The sequence below is a fragment of the Camelina sativa genome, chromosome 6, assembly GCF_000633955.1.
Source record: "Camelina sativa cultivar DH55 chromosome 6, Cs, whole genome shotgun sequence".
NCBI classification, from domain to species: Eukaryota; Viridiplantae; Streptophyta; class Magnoliopsida; order Brassicales; family Brassicaceae; genus Camelina; species Camelina sativa.
The window spans coordinates 5708074-5730156 of record NC_025690.1 but is presented as its reverse complement, the minus strand read 5'-3'; the positions used below and the strand labels follow the sequence as shown (position 1 = coordinate 5730156).

The 22083-nt window shown below is 38.0% G+C and overlaps 4 protein-coding genes across 8 annotated transcripts; 3 read left to right on the top strand and 1 right to left on the bottom strand.

Moving 5' to 3' along the window:
* Positions 395–1647, top strand: LOC104790486 (CLAVATA3/ESR (CLE)-related protein 25). Its single transcript, XM_010516247.2, has 2 exons — positions 395–761; positions 1215–1647. The coding sequence occupies exons 1-2, from the start codon at positions 553–555 to the stop codon at positions 1249–1251; spliced, it is 246 nt and encodes an 81-aa protein (XP_010514549.1). The 5' UTR covers positions 395–552; the 3' UTR covers positions 1252–1647.
* LOC104790485 (inactive LRR receptor-like serine/threonine-protein kinase BIR2) lies at positions 2254–4438 on the bottom strand. The gene has a single exon (XM_010516246.2). It carries the CDS (start codon positions 4289–4291, stop codon positions 2468–2470), a length of 1824 nt encoding a protein of 607 aa, XP_010514548.1. The 5' UTR covers positions 4292–4438; the 3' UTR covers positions 2254–2467.
* LOC104790484 lies at positions 13018–19305 on the top strand. Of its 2 annotated transcripts, XR_768696.2 has the most exons (22): positions 13018–13454; positions 14269–14320; positions 14409–14485; positions 14559–14692; positions 14775–14871; positions 14956–15013; positions 15104–15212; positions 15311–15434; positions 15595–15781; positions 15930–16252; positions 16370–16458; positions 16567–16637; positions 16834–16944; positions 17029–17094; positions 17260–17397; positions 17494–17599; positions 17675–17746; positions 17865–17923; positions 18012–18171; positions 18313–18464; positions 18578–18912; positions 19018–19305. XR_768696.2 is itself a non-coding variant. In XM_010516245.2 (21 exons), the coding sequence occupies exons 1-21, from the start codon at positions 13402–13404 to the stop codon at positions 18848–18850; spliced, it is 2511 nt and encodes an 836-aa protein (XP_010514547.1). In that variant the 5' UTR covers positions 13018–13401; the 3' UTR covers positions 18851–19305. The 2 variants fall into 2 exon arrangements, 1 of the variants encoding a protein (XP_010514547.1); XM_010516245.2 differs by having other exon boundaries at positions 18578–19305.
* On the top strand, positions 19627–21843 carry LOC104790483. 4 transcript variants are annotated; one of them, XR_768695.1, is made up of 4 exons: positions 19627–19712; positions 19804–19962; positions 20119–21559; positions 21689–21843. XR_768695.1 is itself a non-coding variant. In XM_019246666.1 (3 exons), exon 3 carries the CDS (start codon positions 20603–20605, stop codon positions 21500–21502), a length of 900 nt encoding a protein of 299 aa, XP_019102211.1. In that variant the 5' UTR covers positions 19627–19712; positions 19804–19962; positions 20119–20602; the 3' UTR covers positions 21503–21843. The 4 variants fall into 4 exon arrangements, 3 of the variants coding, with proteins under 3 accessions (XP_019102211.1, XP_019102212.1, XP_010514546.1); XM_019246666.1 differs by having other exon boundaries at positions 20119–21843; XM_010516244.1 differs by having other exon boundaries at positions 19633–19712; positions 20119–21843.

The following is a 22083-nucleotide window of genomic DNA, read 5'->3' as shown; positions in this document are numbered from 1 at the left end:
ATTGTTTAAAGGAAACATCCAAGTGATTTAAGATAGTGGTAAGGAAAGTAGTAGGCTTGCTAATACTCAGTCACAAAAGGTACACTGTCCTATGCTTTTATTTGGCTTAAAATATATGTAGTTAGGGGAACTTGTGAGGTCCCCAATGGTTTGCTGCATGAAAATTCACAAATCAAAGCAAAGTAAAAGGCACTTAACGGGCCCATATGTTGCATAAAGATATGTTTTTCTTAACTTTCACTTCCTCTTGCCTCCTCTCTCTCTCTCTACGTGGACAACTACGTATGTATATTGTTGCTTTGTGTGCTTCATCTTTAAATAGGACCAATCACGGATTTGTCTTCCAAGGTATATAAAAAACAACCTAAATGCTTGTTTTTTGCTTCCCATTTCGCTTTCCCCTTTTTTTAGCCTCTCCTGTCCAAAGATCTCTCTCTATTTATGTGACAGTCACTTCACCAACATCATGGATGTTCTGCTCAGTCTATTCTTGGGTTTGGTTGGTCAGTTGTTTATGTTAAACAGGAAGCTGTAGGGACATTAGGTTGCAGTATGGGTGGAAATGGCATTAGAGCTTCGGTTGGAGCTGTTGTGTATTTGGGTATGATTGTGTTTCTTCTTGTCAGTATCTTAGCAAACTCTGCATCAAGTGTTCCATCAACAGAAAAGGTCAAGACTCTGCGGTTTAGTGGTAAGGATGTGAATCTGTTTCATGTGAGCAAGCGAAAAGTTCCAAACGGACCTGATCCTATCCACAACAGGTTTCTTAATCTTCTCTCTCGAATTTTTCGATCTTTCACTTTTTTGCTTCCTTGAGTTTGCTATCAGAGATCAAGCCCTTTTAAATTTTTTGTGCAAGTACGTTTACACAAAAACTAATCATCCAATATTAGTGTTTCCTCCATTCTAGATTTTTTGGTTGTCACTTTTACACAGATACCAATAAATCACTAGTTTCTAAAAAGATCATTAGCATGCAGAATTCTTCTTCTTTCCTTCTTTTCAGTGTCACTGCACATTTTGTGTTTTTTAAAGCAGATAAATGTTATCATGTTGTAGTAAAAAAAGCTTCTTCTTTCTCTAATTTTTATGCCTTAAGAGAGAATTAAAGGCACTTGTGAAGAACTTTGACCACTTTAGTTAAAAGTTCTATTTACTGCAGAAAGAAGAACTCAACTTTAACTAAGGCTTTTGTTTCAAAATTATTTCTTCAGGAAAGCAGAAACTTCGAGACGGCCACCAAGAGTATGATGATAAAACTCTCCGTGTATGGTGTTTGCAAACTCTTAGGTCTTTCTACTGTCTTCAGACACAATAGTGAATTACGCGACCTCAAGAAGCTACTTTTTTCCGGGGAAATTCGATAACTTCAGATTCAGAGAGATATGGTAATATGCAAGGTCTCTCTTAATATGAACTCATAGCTTTTGTGAAGTCTTGCTCTGTTTTGCAAGGTCTCTCTTACTTGCTCTGTAGCATTTGGGAAGGTGAAGTCATTGCTCTTTCTTTCTTCTTTAGGAACACTGTGTCTGAAGATTGAAATCTTTCAGATGATTTGATGCAGATATTAAAGACTTTTTAAGGGCTTTGTAGGGTTTTTGTGTAATAACATTTGTATTAATTATTATTATAGGCTTATTATGTCTTTATCTAACTCTCTGTTTTCCTCATATTTTCTTTATTTTGCCTTCTTTTTTTTTTTTTTTGAATCTGTTAAACATTAAAGTTTGCTTTTTTATGTTTCCCTCTGCCTAAAGCAAACCATTAAACTAAAGTTGCTCCTCTGTTTTCAAAATTCCTTAAATTACTGATTTCTATCATATATATCTCCCACTCCAATGTTATTGCTTCTTAATAGATGCTTGTCCTTGCACAACTTTAGAATCACATATGTATTCATTTTTTTGGGTTCTTCTGAACTTTGGGAATCTTATATATTCTCTGCGTATTTGAATAGCATCTTACAAAGTGAAAGATACAAAGTGACCATAGAAGCAAAACCTCTCTTTCTCTCTCCATCTCTCTCTTTCTCGCCTTCTTTAGCTTCTTTTCTGGGATTGATTTTGACTGTATCGAGAAGCAGACCCCCTAAAGTAAGATTCTGCAGAGAAATCTTCTTTATCCTGTTCTGCACTTTCTTTTTGTTCTTAAAAGAAAACACAAGTGAAAAATTTGTTTTGTCACTCTTCCAAGACTGCAGCCAAGAAAAAGAAAAAGAAAAAAAAAAACCCCATGTTTTGTCTCTTGCAACAGTTCTCTTCAAAATCTTGGTTTTGATCAGTAATAAACAACAAAGCAACGTAACATGTCTTGAGACTTTGACAAAAGAGAAAACACATAACATATACACTTCTGTTTTTACAATAACATATATAGTGTCTCTACAAATAGTAGTACAAGGTGATATAGACAACCAATAATGTAATCTCCCATTTTTATGCCCCCACTCCCATCAGAAAGGTTCATTTCACACGGTCTCATCGTTCTCTTGCGTGTCGAAAATCAAAGGGAAGTCATCGTCTCGTTCTGAGAACGAGTAGTCTTGTTTCTCAGCAATAGCTTTCAGTGACTGGTAAGCCTGAAACATTGACCATCTCTCTTTAGGTCTTGAACTCACACAGTTACAAGCAATTTCAACAAATTTCAAGATTTCCTCGTCATGTCCTTTCCCTCGAATGTTTTCATCGAATGCATCAGTGATTCTTCCCGAGCTTTCAAGCTGTTTCACCCAATCCACCAAACTCCCTTTAAAGCCTTCACCTCCTAGAGCTTTAACCCCTGTTGCCAACTCCAAAAGGACAACACCGAGTCCATATACATCACCTTTTAGTGAGGCTAGCATTGTTGTGGAATATTCAGGAGCTACATACCCAAACTCTCCTAAATCACCAGTCATGAAACTGCTCTCGTTGTTATCCGAAGGAACCATAAGCCTAGCAAGCCCTGAATCTATAATCCTCGCATCGAAGTCCTCATCAATGAGAATGACACTTGAACAAATGTTTTGGTGAAGTATAGGAGGTCTACATCCATGGTGAAGCCAAGCCAAACCCCTTGCAGCAGCTAAACCAATCCTAAACCGAGTCGACCAGTCTAATTCAACCCCATTTGAATCCAGCAATGAGTGAAGCGTCCCATTAGACATGTACTTATAAACAAGAAACTTCTCTTCCTCCACAATGCAGAATCCAAGAAGTGGTGCTAAGTTAGGATGACGAAGCTCCCACAACTGATTCATCTCATACCTAAACTCCCTCTCCGCGAGCTTACACGTGCTCAAATGCTTGACCGCAAGCGCTGAGCCATCAGGAAGAAGCGCCTTATAGGTTGTCCCGGTTCTAGTTGAAACAATAATGTTAGCTGAGCTGAAGTTATTAGTTGCAGCAATCAAATCCCCAAACTTAACCTTAACCAAAGGCTTCTGAAACAAAGAAACTTGAGTAAGCTTATGACTACGAAGTCTCTGAGCCAAACTACTAACTCCTACTTCGGTTGTTAAACCGCCTCTTCGTCTTCTTGTCCACTTCAAATGATAATACCACCAAATCCCAAAAGCCAACAACATTGATGCAGCAGCACCAAACACACCAGCTGCAATTATAATTGCAAGATTCTTCTTACTCAATCCACCACAGCTAGAAGACAAAGGGCGACCACAAAGACCTTTGTTCCCCTTAAAATCATCAGATGAGTAACTCGGTGAGCTAAAGAAAGCAGGAATGCGACCTGTGAGATCATTGTTAGCTACAGAGAACCTCCCTAGCCTCCCTAAAGCAGAGAACTGAACCGGGATTTGACCCGAAAGCCGGTTATCAGACAAAACCAAAGAGTTCACAAAGCTACACTTAGCTAAATCAGGAGAAATCTCACCATTCAATTCATTGTTTGACAAATCAAGAGACACCAAAAAGGGTAACCAAGTACAGAGCTCTCTAGGGATGTTACCAGATAACTGATTGCTAGAAAGATCCAATTTTTGTAAACTCCCACAGTACTGAAGAGATTCTGGGATTTTACCAGATAAACCCATGTCTCTAAGCTCAAGATTGATAACCCTATTCTCTTGATTGTTCCAACAAGACACACCAACGAAATTACAGAGAAACCCAACAGTTGTGTTTCCAAAGTTCCATGATTTCAAAGCTCCTTGAGGATCTGTGAGAGAGCTTTGAACTCCTCGTAAGCATCTTATGTCGTCTTCATCTGCAGCCATCGAAGGATAACAAAAGCAGAGGAAGATGATGATTGATAAAGGAAGAAGCTTTCTTAGCTTTGACTCGATCTCTTCCATGGATGATGATGATGAAGTGGTTTCAAAGGTTATTTTTTTTTCTGGGTTATGGGATTAAGAAGTAAAGATTTGTACTTTTTTTTTGTGTGTATCTATCTGCCAATGAAAGTCGCAGAGAGACAAGAAGCCTCTATAAGTCAGACGTGTTGAACAGTCGTCTCTAAAGGATTATTATAAGTATACGACTACTTTGTTGTCTTTTTTCTAATCTCTTTAATTATTATTATTCTTTGTTCATTCCTTATGAGTTATGACTGACTGGAAAATACAGTAGTTTTTTTTTTTTTTTTTTTTTTGGGCAAAATACAGTAGTTTTTTATTAATGTTTTTCAAAGCAATTAAAATGAAAATTCATTATTTTCGAATTATTTTTTAATGGATTGATAAATGATATGTTTTTTTTACCTTTAAGTTGCCTTCTCTCTCGTATAGATTGATCATGTTACATAACATAACATACATGTTTGTTATATCTAGAAATGAAATTGCGATTCCTTGACACATAAATTTCGGAATATATAAAAAAGTTTTTGGTGAAACGATTTTTTTTTTTTTTAAACATTAAAAAAAGGTTTATGAAGTAAAGATAAAATGTTGAAATGCTTATGGTTTTGGTCCTTTTGGTACAGAATATGATATTGTGTGTCGATAAAAAAGTTACTAAAATTAAACATGCCAGTTTAAATTTTCTAAATTTTAATCCTTAAGATATCAAAAACTATTGAAATAACTTTTAGTAAAGTTAATCAAATGATATATTTACTAGATTTGCACTTCTTAAAACACTATATATTTGCAATTATTAGTCCAAATGACATATTTAGGATTACACACTATTTGCAATTATTAGTCCAAATGACATATTTAGGATTACACACTATTTGCAATTATTAGTCCAAATGACATATTTAGGATTACACACTATTTGCAATTATTAGTCCAAATGACATATTTAGGATTACACACTATTTGCAATTATTAGTCCAAATGACATATTTAGGATTACACACTATTTGCAATTATTAGTCCAAATGACATATTTAGGATTACACACTATTTGCAATTATTAGTCCAAATGACATATTTAGGATTACACACTATTTGCAATTATTAGTCCAAATGACATATTTAGGATTACACACTATTTGCAATTATTAGTCCAAATGATATATATTTGGATCACAAACCATGTTTTTATCCATAAAGATAATTAAGATTACTTAATTCTTTTTTTTTCTTTTTCTTTCCAAATGAAGTGTACAACAGTAATATAGTGGAGAAGAAGGTAAAATATCTACTGCATTATGTATAAGTCCTTGAGAATAATCTAGCTAAGTGGATTAGTAGAGATAAAAAAAATTGCATCTTAAGAGTTTCTTGTGAAACCAGAAGAAGGTGAGTGACATGAATGTCAAACAACAGATTCACTATGCGTACGTCTAAGTGAGACTGTTGCAGATGAACAAAACAGATCATGAGGAGCATATGTAATGTGCATCATAGTGGAGTTTTCTTATTATCTTTGCTTGAATTTAAAAACCTCAACATCATCATTAATATGGTATCTATCTACGGGAATTGCATGTATGTTCAAACTGATACTATTATTGCACATGCAAGTGCTGTTATAAAAGTTATAACTGTAAACCTTTTTGATGAAACCGTGAGAGTAAGTTTAGGTACGAATGGGTTTGGTATGGTCAAATATGCACTTTTGAATTAAACAAGTGTAGGAATTTTCAATGATATCATTTTAAATAGTTTATAACTAACCTACCTACCTATATATGATTACGAATACCACAATTGCGGTGAAAATAATAGGATCATCCATATATTTTAATGTGAATATATATATATATATATATATATATACAATTTGCATATTTCGTTGGCCTCCGTTTCTTGACCAACGAAATCATTTGGCAGTTTACTCAAGTGTTTTTAATAGATGCACATACAATTATATACTATTCTATTGTATTACTACAGTGGAAAACAAAATTTGCACTAATATTATCATTCAATAATTTGTATACGAAATTATAAGAATATTATTATTATTATTTATCTTTTTGGGTGGGATCTTTGGCCCCCTTTGGAAAGTCCAACATTCACTTATTTGCCTATATTCACAAAGTTGGTTGACCGGACGTCTTGACACCCATACAAGATGGGCTCTGCCTCCGAGTCCGGGTGTTTCAACATGTTTTTGTTAGCATATGACTATATCCATATCTCTTATGTTGTATATGATATATTCGGTATCTTCGGTAGTTAGGATACTCTTGTACACATAATATATTGCGACATCAATATCACAGACTCCTCACAGAGATTACTCAATCTTACATGGTATTAGAGGGCCTAAACCCTAATATCTCATAATTTTTTTTTGGATTTACGCCGCTATCGATCCTGCTCCGCTCTCTTGTTCTTCTTCTTCCTTCTCCCTACTCTGTTTTTCTCGACATCCTCTGTTTTCTCTTCTCTTCTTTAACATATCCTCTCTTCTTCTCTAATCATGGCCACCACGTCTCCTCCCAAAAATGACAAACCATTTGGCATTTCCCAGATCCGTGCCTACATTCCTATTGTCCTTGACATGGACAAACTTAACTATGATACTTGGAGAGAGTTGTTCAAAACTCATTTGCCTCACCTTTGGCGTCTTGGGTCACCTCGATGGCACCTCGCCACAACCCTCAACCGATCCGGCGCCGTGGAAGGAACATGATGGCCTTGTCAAGATGTGGATTTACGGAACTATATCCGAATCCATTCTTGACACTGTCCTCAAAACCAAATGCACGGCGCGTGATCTGTGGCTGTCCATCGAGAATCTGTTCCGTGACAACAAGGAAGCTCGTGCTCTGCAACTTGACAACGAGTTACGTAATCTCTCGGTTGGCGATCTCTCCATTCACGAGTACTATAAGTAACTCAAGACTCTCTCCGACCTCCTTGCCAATATGGACTCTCCTGTCCCCGAACGGATCCTTGTTATGCATATGCTTAATGGTCTTAATGACAAGTTTGATTCCATCATTAATGTGATCAAACACAAAAGTCCATTCCCCTCCTTCTCCACTGCTCGATCCATGTTGATCATGGAGGAAGAACGACTCAAGAAGCTGATCCGCCCCAATCCCACCAATCTGCATCATCAATCCTCCTCTGACGTGCTCTTCACGGGAACTGATTCACCACAACGCTACAACAACAACAACAAGTAGAGGATGTGGCGGACGTTTCAACAACAACAACAATCGCTCCCGCGGTGGTCGTTACAACAACAATGGCAACAACTCATGGTCCACTCCACCACCTCTACCGTCTTGGCCGTACAACGCTCTGTATCTGTATCGGTACGGGTATCCCCTTCATCCCTCTCCACAACATAACTACTACCACGAACCGCCCTACGCATTGTTGCCACAACACCATCAGCCTCAACACCACAACTCCGGCAGTCTTCTTGGACCACCTCCTCGACAACATGGCGAGTCACATCTTACCCGATCGGTGTCCTCTGCTCCTCCTAGCGATCAGATCCCCACTGCTCTCTCTCATGCGTTCAGCACAATGAGCCTGCAGGACCCGTTTGATCCAGCTTGGGTTATGGACACTTGTGCCACCAGCCATGTCATGCAGCAACAAGGTAACCTACATTCTACTTTTAATTTGACTCCTCTTCCTCTGATTAAGGTTGGCAATGGCGCTTCAGCTCTTGTTAGTAAAATGGGTTTTGGTAGTATCCCTTCCTCATCTCGTCCTCTCTCCTTAAGAAACGTTCTTGTTTGTCCGTCTATTATCAAAAACTTGATTTCGGTACGTCGGTTTGTCACTGATAATAATTGTACCGTTGAATTTGATCTGTTTGGTTTCTCTGTTAAGAACCTTCAAACCCGACTTCCCCTGCTCCGGTGCAATAGTTCCGGTCCTCTCTATTCGGTGACACAACACACCGGTCACACTATGCCACTTGCACTTACCTCAGGCGCAATTTGGCACAAGCGATTGTGTCACTTGAATGATGCATCTCTCCGTCGTTTAGGTTCTTCGTCTTCTTTTATTTCTAGTAATAAAGACTCCACGTTGTGTCATGTTTTCCAACTCGGCAAACATACACGACTCCCGTTTGTTTCTTCTACTTCCATTGTTTCCTCTGCTTTTGACTTAGTTCACTCTGATTTATGGACCTCCCCTGTTTCAAGTTCTAGTGGAATAAAATACTATTTGCTTTTACTTGATCATTTCTCACAGTTTGTTTGGGTTTATCCTTTAAAAAGAAAAAATGACGTGTTTAGCAGATATTTGCACTTTGCCGCATATGTCAAAACCCAATTTAGTTGCTCCATCAAAGCTCTCCAATGTGACAACGGTGGGGAGTTTACCAACCGGGCCATGCTCGATTTCTTGGCGTCTGAAGGCACCATAATACGACTCTCCTGTCCTCACACATCACAACAAAACGGCAAGGCGGAACGAATGCTATGCACCATCAACATTGTGGTCCGTACCTTGCTGGTCCAGGCGTCCTTACCAGTGACATTTTGGGTGGAGGCACTTCATACGGCAGTGTATCTGTTAAACATCGTCCCTTCTTCTACTATCAACAATGAGGTTCCATACTCTCGCTTACACAACAAACCAGTATCTTACTCTCATCTTCGTGTTTTTGGGTGTTTGTGTTATCCTAATCTCCTTCCCGTAACAACACACAAGCTTGATCCTCATTCTACGGCTTGTGTTTTCCCTCGCTATCCACATGATCATCGAGGCTATCGTTGCCTTGATCTCTCGTCTTGTAAGATTATCTTTTCTCGTCATGTTATTTTTGATGAATCTGTCTTTCCCTTTTCACAGCTTCCCTTCTCTCCGGAACCGTTCCCGCAAATGCACACCGTCCCATCCTCTCCTCCCCCTCCGATTCCGAGGATAGTTCCTCTGCTACCTTCGCAACAACCTCCAAACTCACCTCCGCAACCAAACGATGAGCCTAACAACCAACCTCCGCAATCAAACATTGAGCCAAACAACCCACCTCCCACTCATCCTATGACAACCCGCAGCCGCAATGGCATCACCAAGCCCATTCATCGTCTCAATCTTAATGTTTCAACCATATCTCCCCTACCTTTCTCTCATGTACAGGCTGCTAAAGATCCAAATTGGAACCCAGCCATGACCTCGGAGTATAGGGCTCAGATTAAAGCTAGAACGTGGGACCTTGTCCCGCATCCGGTTGCTACTAACATTTTTCGATGTTTATGGCTTTTCAGGCACAAGTACGACGCCAACGACAACCTTGCCCGATACAAAGCCCGCTTGGTTGCTAATGGTCGGTCTCAACAAGTGGGAGTGGATTGTGATGAAACTTTCAGCCCCGTCGTCAAGCCTGCAACGATCCGCGCGGTACTTGGCGTCGCCGTGTCTAAGGATTGGCCACTTCATCAACTTGATGTTAAGAATGCATTTCTCAATGGTGATCTAGAGGAAATGTTTTACATGCATCAGCCACCTGGATTCGTCGATCCTACAAAGCCAAATCACATTTGCTTGTTACGTAAGTCACTATATGGCCTTAAACAGGCTCCCCGGGCCTGGTACCATCGGTTTGCCACATATGTCAAGAAGATCGGATTCAACCAAAGCAAATGCGACCAATCTCTCTTCATCTACTCTCGTAATAAGGAGTTGTCCTACCTCTTGCTTTATGTTGACAATATCGTTCTTACGGCCTCATCTACTCGTCTCCTCAACTCCATCATCTCCTCCTTGCACTCTGAATTCGAGATGACTGATCTTGGTCAGCTTCACTTCTTCCTTGGCATAGCGGTCTCACGAACTAAGACGGGTCTGTTCTTGAATCAACGGCAGTATACGACTGAGATTTTGGCTCGCGCCTCCATGACTAATTGCAGTTCTTGCCTCACTCCGGTGGATACGAACTCTAAGCTACCAGCGGATGTTGGTCCTCCGGTCTCTGATCCGACATTGTACCTTAGCCTCGCTGGAGCGCTTCAGTACCTTACATTCACACGCCCGAACATTGCGTATGCCGTTCAGCAGGTCTGTCTTCATATGCATGATCCTAGGGAGGCTCATTACAATGCCTTGAAGAGAATCTTGCGGTACCTCAAGGGTTCTTTAACACATGGTCTTCAGCTCTATCGTTCCTCTGTCGATCGTCTGGTTGCCTACTCTGACGCGGACTGGGCTGGTTGCTCCGACACTCGCCGTTCTACATCCGGCTATTGTGTCTTTCTTGTAGACAACTTGATCTCTTGGTCGACTAAGCGACAACAGACGGTCTCACGGTCTAGCGCAGAAGCAGAGTACCGTGGGGTTGCCAACGCAGTTGCTGAGGCTTCCTGGCTACGCAATCTTTTACTCGAATTCCATCTTCCGATCAACAAGGCCACGCTGGTTTACTGTGACAATGTGAGTGCGGTGTATCTCTCCGCCAACCCGGTTCAGCATCAGCGAACCAAACATGTTGAAATCGACATACATTTTGTAAGGGAACGTGTTGCTCTTGGCCAGATACGAGTGCTTCATGTCCCGTCTGCATATCAGTACGCCGACATCTTCACCAAAGGACTACCTTCTCCGTTGTTTCTCGACTTCCGGTCCAGCCTGAGCGTCCGTCTTACTCCCGCTCCGACTACGAGGGAGTGTTAGCATAGATTTGACTATATCCATATCTCTTATGTTGTATATGATATATTCGGTATCTTCGGTAGTTAGAATACTCTTGTACACATTATATATTGCGACATCAATATGACAGACTCCTCACGGAGGTTACTCAATCTTACAGTTTCTTCTACGGGCTTTCATTGCAACGCTGCATTTTGTCACCATCTTTGGACTTTGGACAAACATTTTATGACATTGTGCATTGTATAACATGCAACATCGTAACGATATATTCACGTACGCGTTTACTTCAAGTTCAGTTTGGAATAGCAATAAGATCTATCGATCTTTGTTTTTGCTTTGCTGGTATGGTTTGGCATAAACAATACCCTCACTAGCCAGTTTAGGTTAGGTGGCTCACGCAAAACATGATCCAACTGAAAAAATCCTAATTAGTTTGGATACATGCATGTTTTACGTACTAACATACATTTACGTGATATTAGTAATATACACGAATTTAAGATTTGAGTTATTTGGATTGGTATTTACTATTTAGATAACTCATATCTAAAACTCAATATCTTACATAAATATATATACTATTAAACATAAATATGAAATTGCCTAAACGAAAATTAGTAGTTTTGTTCAAATTTGAGGTTTCATATTTTCTTTTACATATTATATCATAAGTCATTTTACTAAGTTTTTTTAATTATATTAGTCCCAACAATGATGTATCTCATAAATTTTATTATATAAACCTTGGTTTTCAAAATTAGTAACTCATCAAATTGTGACACGTGTTAGTTTTAATGAATAGAGATTAAAGTTAAAAACTTACCACATCATGACACATGTCAATTTTGTGTCAATTTTAACGATTAAATATTGAAGTTACTAACTCATTAAATCGTGACACGTGTCAATTGTAATAATTATTATAATATATTAAAAATATATAAATATAAATAAATGTATGAAGGTACATACAAATATTCTCTAACTTAAATTATTAATATATTTACTTTAGGAAACAAATATTTTTTATATATTTTCAAAAAATTGTTTAAGGTTTATGATTTATTTTTTTCAACAATTTTTAAACCTGCACATCGTGCGGGCCCTTATCTAGTATAAATATAATTTCACATCTATAATTAACTAAACACATTAAAATGAATACATAAAAAAAATAGAAGGATTCATCTCTCATTTCAAAATGTGTTTGCTTGAGTTGAGTACATATGGGAGACTCTAGGAAAAAAGAGTTTTGAGTCAAGGACTAGGCATTTAGGTAACCCGTTCAGGTTCCGATAAACGAGTTAAGAAAAATATAATCTATTTGGTATTTTTTTATACATGAGTTCAGTTCGATTTAGATACTATCAGGTTCGAGTCGGTTTGGGTTACAAATTTCAGAACCCGATTAGTACCCGAACTACCGGATACCCAAAAAATATCTTTAAATTTAAATAAATTTTGACTTATGTAACAAATTATTTTAGATATTTTAATTATTTTTGATATTTAGGTATAAAACTAATTAAAATATTTAAAATTATAATCATAATTTTGGGTAATTGGATTATATTAACGTTAAATATTATAAATATGTTTATATGTTTGGGTTTGATAGGTACCAAACGGTTACCGGCTATTATCCGATCCTAACCCGAACCCACGAGTATTAGAAAATAGAACCCAATAGGATTTTATACATGAATCCGTACTCAACCCAAACTCAGTTTTTCTGGATACGTTTCGGGTTGGGTATTCGGATATGGTTTTTTATGCCGAGACCTAATTTGGCCAACAAATAAATGTTTGTATTAATGATTTAATTTTTGTGATTTGTTTTTAATTTATTTTATTATAAATAATGTAACATTTTATTAATTAAAATTTTCAAAATTGCGTGTAAGATTTTTTTAATGTATGATATAAAAAAAATTGGATTTTGATGGATCTCCCGAAATAAATATCTATGACGTGGCGGTAGATTGTGAACCTATCTAGCATTTGCTTATAGTTAAAGCCTCTTATTGAGTCAGAGGGATCTTTCAATTGAACAAGATTCTTTCTTTTGAACTCGAGATTAAAGCCGACCCGGATCCGAATATAAAGTACTTGACCCAACAACGCCAGCTCTCAACCCACTTCGGTGCTTTCAATTTCGCAAATTGCCGTCAACATTGTCCTGTTTGTTTCCCGGAGAAGAAACCATCTAAAAAAAACCCATTCGGAAAAAATTCGAAATTTCGTTTCGCTCGATACACGAATTTGGTTTTTTTCTTTTGTTTTGTATGATTTTGATCCTGGTGAGAGAGCTTACCAAACGTGGAACTGGATCCGATTTCGTCAAAGTTTCCTTTAATCGTCGTGGAGGAGAGAGATTATGGAATTGGGGTTTTCTCGGGAGTGAAGGATGATCCAGAGAAAAACTTTGATTTGAACAAATCATGTGGCTTTCTTTCTTAAGACCCCGAGATCGATTCTCCTTAGCCGAACTCAGGTTTTGTTTGATTGGGTTAATTTCTGTTTTGTGAATTTGATCATTGTAGAGATTTTGTGAATTTTTTATGGCCTAAAAAATTCAGTCTTTTGAAGGTGTTGTTGTTGGGATGTTTTGTTTTGTTTTGGGGTCATACTCTCTTTGGTATTTTGACTTGGGCAGTTTACAATTAGGTTACTGCTTGGAGTAGTGTTTGATTGTTTGAATGGTGTCATTGTTATTGCAACTCTTTTTAAGTTCAGTCAGGGGTCAACTTTATATATATTGCAGCCAATTTGGGCGGGTGTATCTTTTGACCATAGGACAATGGAAGTTTATTAGATCTTAGTGTTACGAATTACGACATTAGGTGTTTGTTGATTGTACCAGATGATGATGAAACCATAAGTGTTGAAAGTTTGTTTTTGTTTGTTTGTTTGTTTGTTTGTTTGATCGTCTTTGATTTTTGGTGAACAAGTTTTATTTGTGATTTACTTTCTGTTGTGACTGAGATTGGTTGAGAGTTTTGAACGATTTTTTTTGAATTATATGCTTAAAATTGTGTCATGTTTTTGTAGTCATCTCTTTGGAATGGGTTGTTTGAATTTAGTTAGGGTTTCTAGGATAGTTTGAATGGTGCCATTGAAGGGCACTGTTTAAGTTTATCTTCCCCAGTTTCATTCAGGGGTCAACTTTATAGAAATTGAAACCGATTGGGTGGGTCGAAGGGACTATCTTGACCTTAAGAATTTGACTTGTTGTCATGTTACGACATTAGTTTGTCTTGTCATTAATTATATCAGATGATGAAAGTGTTGAAAATTTGTTTGTTTAGGTATCTGACTGACCAGCTGAGAAAAATTCAGATCGTGAACGAAGCTAATAAGGTTAGTGATATAAGTCTTTTGCATTTTAGCAAATGTCGTGGCATTTTTGTTATGTTTTGATCTTTGACTACCGGGTGCCATTTTGAAGGATCTCGTTGTCGAGGCATTGAGATCAATTGCGGAGATATTAACCTATGGTGATCAGCATGACCCCTCATTCTTTGAGTGAGTCTTTTTGCCAATTATCACTCAGCGCCCTCCCTATTGGCAGATATGTTAATATTTGCGATTGTTGCAGATTTTTTATGGAGAAACAAGTAATGGGAGAGTTTGTACGCATTTTGAGGGTTAGCAAGACGGTAACAGTTTCTGTCCAGTTGTTGCAAACCATGAGTATAATGATCCAAAACCTAAAAAGTGAACAAGCAATCTGTAAGTTCATTAGGTGCAACCCATTTTTCTACGAAGATTCCCATGATAACAGTCTATTAATGTCTTTAGTAATCCCTTGCAGACTACTTGTTCAGTAACGAATATGTAAACTATTTGATAACATATACATTTGACTTCCAACACGAAGAGCTTCTATCTTACTACATATCCTTCTTAAGGTAATTTTTTCCAGCGGTTATCTAGGCTTTAGGAAGTACTTACTCACTGTATCTGATAACTGTTCTTTTGTTTGCTTTATGTAGAGCTGTTAGTGGGAAGCTAAACAAGCATACAATATCATTGCTTTTGAAGACCGAGAACGTGAGTATTCTTTAAGTTGCAGATTACTAACTTTTGTATTCGTTGATGGATATTTTTTGCCATATTTTAATTCTGAGTTTCTGCGTCTAGGATGTAGTAGTTTCTTTTCCCCTTTATGTCGAAGGCATACAATTTGCATTTCATGAAGAGAACATGATACGCACTGCAATTCGTGCCCTAACTCTTAATGTATATCACGGTCAGTCACTTATAATAGTTCTTTCGATTTGTCATTTGTATTGTAAAATAAGCAGAATTTTTAGCAATGTTTCTAATGCCGTCAGTTTGTTTTTGCAGTTGGCGATGACTCTGTAAATGATTATGTGGTTAGTTCACCACACACGGAGTACTTTTCAAAGTTAGTTTCATTTTTCCAAAAGCAATGCATGGATCTAAGTGCAATGGTGTTGAACACGCTAAAGTAAGATACAGTGCATTTTCATTTCCCAGGGAAATAGCTTGTAGATCGATCATGACTTATCACAATCCCTTTTCATCTATCAATTTATTTTGTTCATGAATGATCTGTATAAATAATCTTCTTCTGATCTTTTTTTCTTTTCATTTTATCCTCGCTAAAGGAGCCCATCACCAGATTCTGGTGGAAAATTGTTCTCTGCTGTTGATGGGATCGAGGACACCTTGTACTACTTTAGTGATGTTATCTCTGCTGGTATACCTGATATCGGGAGGATGATAACAGATCACATTCTGCAGCATCTAACTCTCCCACTTCTTCTCCCGTCTTTATGCTCCGAGGCTGTAAATGTACAAAATATCACCTTTTTCCTCTTAAAATCGTTTTCAGAGTTGATTTATTTGGTCCTTCATAATATTTTGTTAGCCTTGTTAGGTTTGACTATTTGCCAGAGTACCATTCTTATTCAGTAATAAATTAGTTTTGTTCTTATTTCAGGATATATCAGTTGATCCTGTCACTTCTCTCTATCTGCTTTCTTGCATTCTGCGGATAGTTAAAATCAAAGATTTGGCAAATATGACTGCTGCTACTCTTTTCTGCCCTGTAAAAGCATTCATTTCAAGTTCCCTAGTGAAACCTAATAGCAGCTTGGCTCCTCAGCGCCTTACATATGGAAATGGGCATCCAGAAAATGGCGTTACTGAGGAGGCAGATCAACAGTGTTCAAGCAATGCAGTCACGAGTGAGGAGAAAAATTCCCACGTTTGCAGTGAAGATGCTACCAAAATTAGCTTCAACAATTCACATATTACGTTTAGGTAACATGTTAGCAAATAAGACCTTAAACAAAATTATGATAGTTGACTTTTCATATGATGTTGTCTTAATAGTGTTCGCTTTTACTATAAAACTGATGGTTTTTTGTTTGTTACTAGAGAGACTTTACTTCGGTATATTTCCGAGGGAGATGATGTGCAAGCTCAGGGTTCATTGTTTGTGCTAGCCACTTTGTTGCAGACGAAAGGTATTGGGAATGGCGTTATGCAGATTCTTCTCTCGCCTTTTCTGGTGATGTTGTGCAGATTATTCTCACCTTTTGTGATTTTGACATCTTACATTTGATTTTTGGTAGAACTTGAAGAGTCAATGCTAGATGCTTTTGGCATTCTTCCACAGCGTAAGCAGCACAAAAAACTTTTGCTGGTGAGTTTCTGTCATTATCCTTTATCTTGTGCTTAATGTCTTATCCATTAGATTTGCCAGGGTAATTAGCATCTCCATGGATTTTGTTACGAATATATTTTACTGGACCATCTACTATAGTATGGATAAAAAATATGCTTTACTTGTTGGACTGCCTTTTTATTCTTATTCAAAAGTTAATTGGTATCTGTGACAGCAATCTTTGGTTGGGGAGGACTCTGGCGAAGAACAACTGTTTTCACCAAAAAATGGTCCTATGATAGATGGTTTAAGTAGCGAACTTGATTGGTTTCTACGAAGGTTGGAGGTACTTCACTGCATCTCTTAATCCCCATCTCTTCGGTATTGTGTTATACTGTGATTGATTTATTCGTTCCAGTACCTTCAACAGGAGCAGTTTGAAGTATGCTGTTCATTGCCTGGGGCTGCAAGGTGCCCCCGTGTACATAGACATCAGGTAAATTATGAATGTTTGTAAATCAAAGTTATCAGCCTAGCTTCTTCTTTTGAAATTTCAACTTCTGTAGTTCTTTGTCTTGATTTAACTGTGCAAAAGGTGTTTTCTTTTTGCATAACTGTGCAAAAGTTTTTTGTCTTGATTTAAATAAAAAATGTGTTGTAGGTGGTGGATGCATTGGTCAGTCTTCTCTGCCGAGAAAACATATCTGCGGAAACATTATGGGATGGAGGATGGCTGTTACGCCAATTGCTTCCTTACAGCGAGGCAGAATTTAATCGCAAACATCTCAAGATGTTGAATGTATGTTGCGTTGAAAATGTTTCTTTTTTTGTTTGACACTTCTTCTCTTGCCCCTCTTCCTCTCTTCATTATTTACCAATTTCCTGCTTATGGCAGGATTCCTATGAGAAATGCAAAAGTGCGCTTACCCAGGAGATTAAAGGTACCTGGCCTGATCTACTCATCACAGTACTGCTTGATGAGTGGAAAAAGTGCAAAAGAGGCAAGTAAAGAAGCAAATGTTGTATTTTGATTGTATGGATATATTCAGTGAATCTGATACCAAATCTTCTGACAGTTATCGAAGCTCCATCCCCTCAAAAAGAGCCTAAATCCGTTCTTCTCCAGCTCGATAGATTCTCATCAAATGGTAAATTTTTTGTTACACATTTTGCACCAATCAGCTAGAAAACAAATGTGAATGATATGGTTATTCCCTTGTTAAATCCCTATCTATACAAACCATTAACACTAAAGATCTTTTATAGATAACGCTGTTAGCGAATCATCATTCACAGCAGGTGAAAGAATGTGCGAGGTGGTAAAGGTATGTCAATTATTGTCTTCATATTTCTATCAGCACTTTCGTTATGGTATATAATACAGACATATGATATCAACCTTATCCTCCTTAGGTTTTCGTGCTTCTTCATCAACTCCAAATCTTCTCGCTTGGTAGGCCCTTACCAGATCAACCACCTATTCATCCTCCAGCCGAGCGATCTGAAACGTCTCGTGCCACAATTGCTGGTTTGGATGTTGCAGTCCCCAAACCTGGCACCCAACTGAAGCTAGGTAGGCACATGATGCTTTTATGCTTCTCCTAGTTACATTATCTAATAAACCACCCAAAGTCTATGATCTATTAGAACTCCAGTTTGATTAGGTTGTCTCGGTATCCGAAGTTAATCGATTCCTTGAACTTTCCTGGTGCAGTTGATGCTGTGCCCTGTCGGATTGCCTTTGAAAGAGGCAAGGAACGTGATTTCTCGTTTCTAGCATTATCGTCTGCTGTGTCTGGGTGGATTTTCCTTGCTGACCCAGATAATGGAATCATCCGTGTTACTGCACCTTTAGCTGGCTGCAAAGTACGTTATCACCTTCACTGTCTTCTTCTTTATTGGAAATTCTTGTAAAGATCACACTGCAAAGAGAGAATCTAACATGGTAAATGATCTATCATCTTTTGTTTGTATTTCAGCCCCGGATAGATGAAAAGCACCCGAAATGGCTACACTTGAGAATCCGACCATCTACGTTACCGTTGTTGGACCCAACAAAGCGAGGAGTCTATGAGAAGCTCAAGTCCAAAGGTCTAGTAGACGGGAGGTGGATATTAGCATTCAGAGACGATGAATCTTGTCACTCTGCTTATTCAATGGTTGCAGGTGAGATCGATCAACAATGCAGCGAGGTCGACAGAAGGTTAAGACCATTATTTGACCTAGAAAGAAAACATCAAGAAGATGAATGAAACATTTCGACGCCTTGTCTTCATCAGTTTGGTCTTCGTCGGGTTGAGATCTCATTCAAAAGGTTGGTATTGATCTTCCCCCCATCTCGAATATATGAAACGCCATGCAATTTAGACGCACTCTTAGGAGCAGCTTCCATGATTCTTTCAACGTACCCAATTTTCAGGTGCCTTGTTTCACAAGTTTCGTGTCCATTTTATTCAGCTGCTCATTTGTTTGTTTGTTTTTGTTAATTTTTTTTTTTTTTTTTTTTTTTTTTTTTTTTTNTTTTTTTGTAAAAGTGGTCTTATTGTAACATCATTGTATAAAAATACCATTTGCTTCATCGATATATCCTCCTCTAAGCGACCAATATTGTACGGTTGCAACATAACAACATATCGAGATTCTCATTTCATCAATGAGTTTCAAAAGAAAAAGAATAAAAACTTTATTCAGGGGATTTGTGCTTCCATTGCCCATGCATTAGATTGCTAGAAAGAAACTAAATTACGTTGTAATGTGATTCAATAAAACGGTAACTAATATACCATAATTGTGAAATGTATTAGTATTAACTACGGAATCAAAATAATCTTTTGTGTCAAAGATAACCAAAAAAACTTTATTGGATTCTTTGTTTATGCTTAACACACTGATTAATGAGCGTAAGTATAATCCCGCGTCGTTTCATCGATCTAAAGATATAATGATATCATCATTTCTTTTGTAATTAATTAAAAAAATGAAGGGTTAAATAGTAATTTAACAAAAAGCCTGTCAGTTCTCAACCGACCACCACGGCACCACCGGTGCAAAGGCGAGAGCTTTATTTTTTTTTCTCTTCGGCGGGAGAAATTGGCGACGATGGAAGAGTCAGATGTAAAGAGATTAAATTGTGTGTTTTGATTACTTAAGCGATCTGGGTTTGTCATTTTGTTGATTGTGTGAGCTTTGTGTGTTTTGGTTGTAGAAAGGGACAGTCTTGAAGAAAGCTTACGCGGAGATGGAATCAGCGGTTAGGGTAATGGTTTCAGAAAACAAAACAGCTCGGTTCCACCACGATCTTTGCGGGACTAAAGACGAAGCTCTTCGTTTATTTGTCCGATTGAAACAGATGATTGATGCTCAGGTTAAGTATATATATATAGTCTTCTGAGAAATTATTAGGGGTTTTAGATAAAGGTGTTAGCTTTAGCTTCGTTGTTACATCTCTTGTGTTAGTTTTTGCTTTTATAAATTTTTGGTTGTTGGGTTTGTTACTTACTGATTTGAGTTTTATGGATAGACAATTGAAGCAGAGATAACATCATCAAACAAGCAACCACAGATTGATTTGCTTGAAGCTCAGTTACAAGAGGCTGAAGATATTATCACTGATTTGAGGTCTGAGATGGGTCAGAGACAAATTGGAGAAAGCGAGGCAGGCAAATAATGTTGTTGTTAACAAGGAACGAGAAACCATTCCTGTTCAGAAGATTGCTGCTGATGTAGAGGTTGTTGTTGGAAGTGTTCATCCTAATCAAGACAGGAGTGAGTGTGACTCTTTTCCGAATCAGAAGAGCTCATTGCTTGATGATGAATGTGGTGGTAAGGGAACCATTTCTGCTGCAGAGGTTATTGCAAGTTTGCATCCTGATCAAGAGGATGCAGATACGAGTGGCTCTATTTTGAATCAGAGCTCATTGCTTGATGATGAATGTGGTGGTAAGGAAACCATTTCTGTTGCAGAGGTTATTGCAAGTTTGCATCCTGATCAAGAAGTTGCAGATATGAGTGGCTCTCTTTTGAATCAGAGCTCATTGTTTGATGATGAATGTGGTGGAAATGACGAAAAGCAGTTTCACGGGTTGAGTGTTGAAACTTCAAAGGCTTGTTGTGAGTCTGAAGCCAATATTAGGAGCAAAAAGCTTGAGCTGTCTCGAAATGGGTGTACACAGAGGATCCATGCTTTGGAGAGGAAATCATCTCATTCTGCAAACGGAGAGGAACGACGCACAACTGACAAGGATAGTGAAGAAAACTTGAGCTCAGTAAACACTAGATCTCTTGTTCTCGCTATTGGAGCTACGAATGCAGAGGTGGTGCCCATAAAGCCGTCTAATTCACTAGGAATCAAGAAGACTCGCAAATCAAAAGGAAGGAGAAAGAGGAGGTGGAGCAAACGAAAAGCTACACAAGTTAGGTCTCAAAGTCAGCTTATAAAACCTTGTCAATCTCACTCTGATATTCCCTGTTCCAAGAATGGCGAAGATTCCATGGATACTCATCTGTCGGTAGAGAATGAAGAGGTTGATGTCGGTAAAGGGTTGGACGAGACTAAGATAAAGCCGCTTCGTCGTTTGGATCATGGGTTAACTTCAGTTAAATGCAATGTATATCCAACTTCAGGATCCACAAATGCTACTGTCTTCAGTGTGAATGCAACAAATCGATCAACAGTTGAAGACTTGAAATCAAGAATGGGCCCTGAGTTGGTTGATCCATGTTCTGAGTTGAAAGCTAATGCAGTGGTGTCATATCAAATCAGTGAGTCTCTGAGAGCTGACGAAAATCGCCTTGTGAAGTATACATACCAAAGGAAACGGAAAAAGGGATCTTTAAACTTAAACGATGTCAATAACCACACTCCACGGAAGAGAAAGGTGGAAGAGAAAGAAAACAATGCATAAGATCTAATTGAATCCAGTTCTGAGTAATGAATCATCTACGAGTAACCCCACAGTTAGGTAACTATCTATTCATGTTTCACAGTTGCTAGTTGCTACTAGAGACAAAATATCTGATATGACAGTGCTTACAACTATTAGTACTCACAGCATTTGTTCAGTTAATGCTGCTCTTTTGGTCATGTGCAGTTTATTTCCTTGTCTGAAAACTGATGGTACAGTGGCAAAGCTTTGTTCAAGGGAACTAGCTTGTATATCAAACTAAAGTCTTAAAGCTTAGAATTATGTATTTATCTATCTTGACACCTTATTGTGAACAACCCTATTGTTTTTTCTTGGTGTCATTGGAACTTAGAGAACACCAGTTATTTTAGCTCTTTAAATGAAGTAATTTATGTGGGTTTTGAGATTTTAGTGACGCAAGGGAGAATCATAACTAATTATTNAGAGGTTGATGTCGGTAAAGGGTTGGACGAGACTAAGATAAAGCCGCTTCGTCGTTTGGATCATGGGTTAACTTCAGTTAAATGCAATGTATATCCAACTTCAGGATCCACAAATGCTACTGTCTTCAGTGTGAATGC

Bases quoted from the DNA above. Each gene is read 5' to 3' on its own strand.
- LOC104790483 (XM_019246666.1), top strand. From the start codon at position 20,603: ATGAGTGGCTCTCTTTTGAATCAGAGCTCATTGTTTGATGATGAATGT.
- LOC104790484 (XM_010516245.2), top strand. From the start codon at position 13,402: ATGTGGCTTTCTTTCTTAAGACCCCGAGATCGATTCTCCTTAGCCGAA. The intron at 17,600-17,674 runs GCAAGTAAAGAA...ATCTTCTGACAG, and splicing joins GTGGAAAAAGTGCAAAAGAG to TTATCGAAGCTCCATCCCCT. The intron at 18,465-18,577 runs GTACGTTATCAC...TTTGTATTTCAG, and splicing joins CACCTTTAGCTGGCTGCAAA to CCCCGGATAGATGAAAAGCA.
- LOC104790486 (XM_010516247.2), top strand. From the start codon at position 553: ATGGGTGGAAATGGCATTAGAGCTTCGGTTGGAGCTGTTGTGTATTTG. The intron at 762-1,214 runs GTTTCTTAATCT...TTATTTCTTCAG, and splicing joins CCTGATCCTATCCACAACAG to GAAAGCAGAAACTTCGAGAC.
- LOC104790485 (XM_010516246.2), bottom strand. From the start codon at position 4,291: ATGGAAGAGATCGAGTCAAAGCTAAGAAAGCTTCTTCCTTTATCAATC.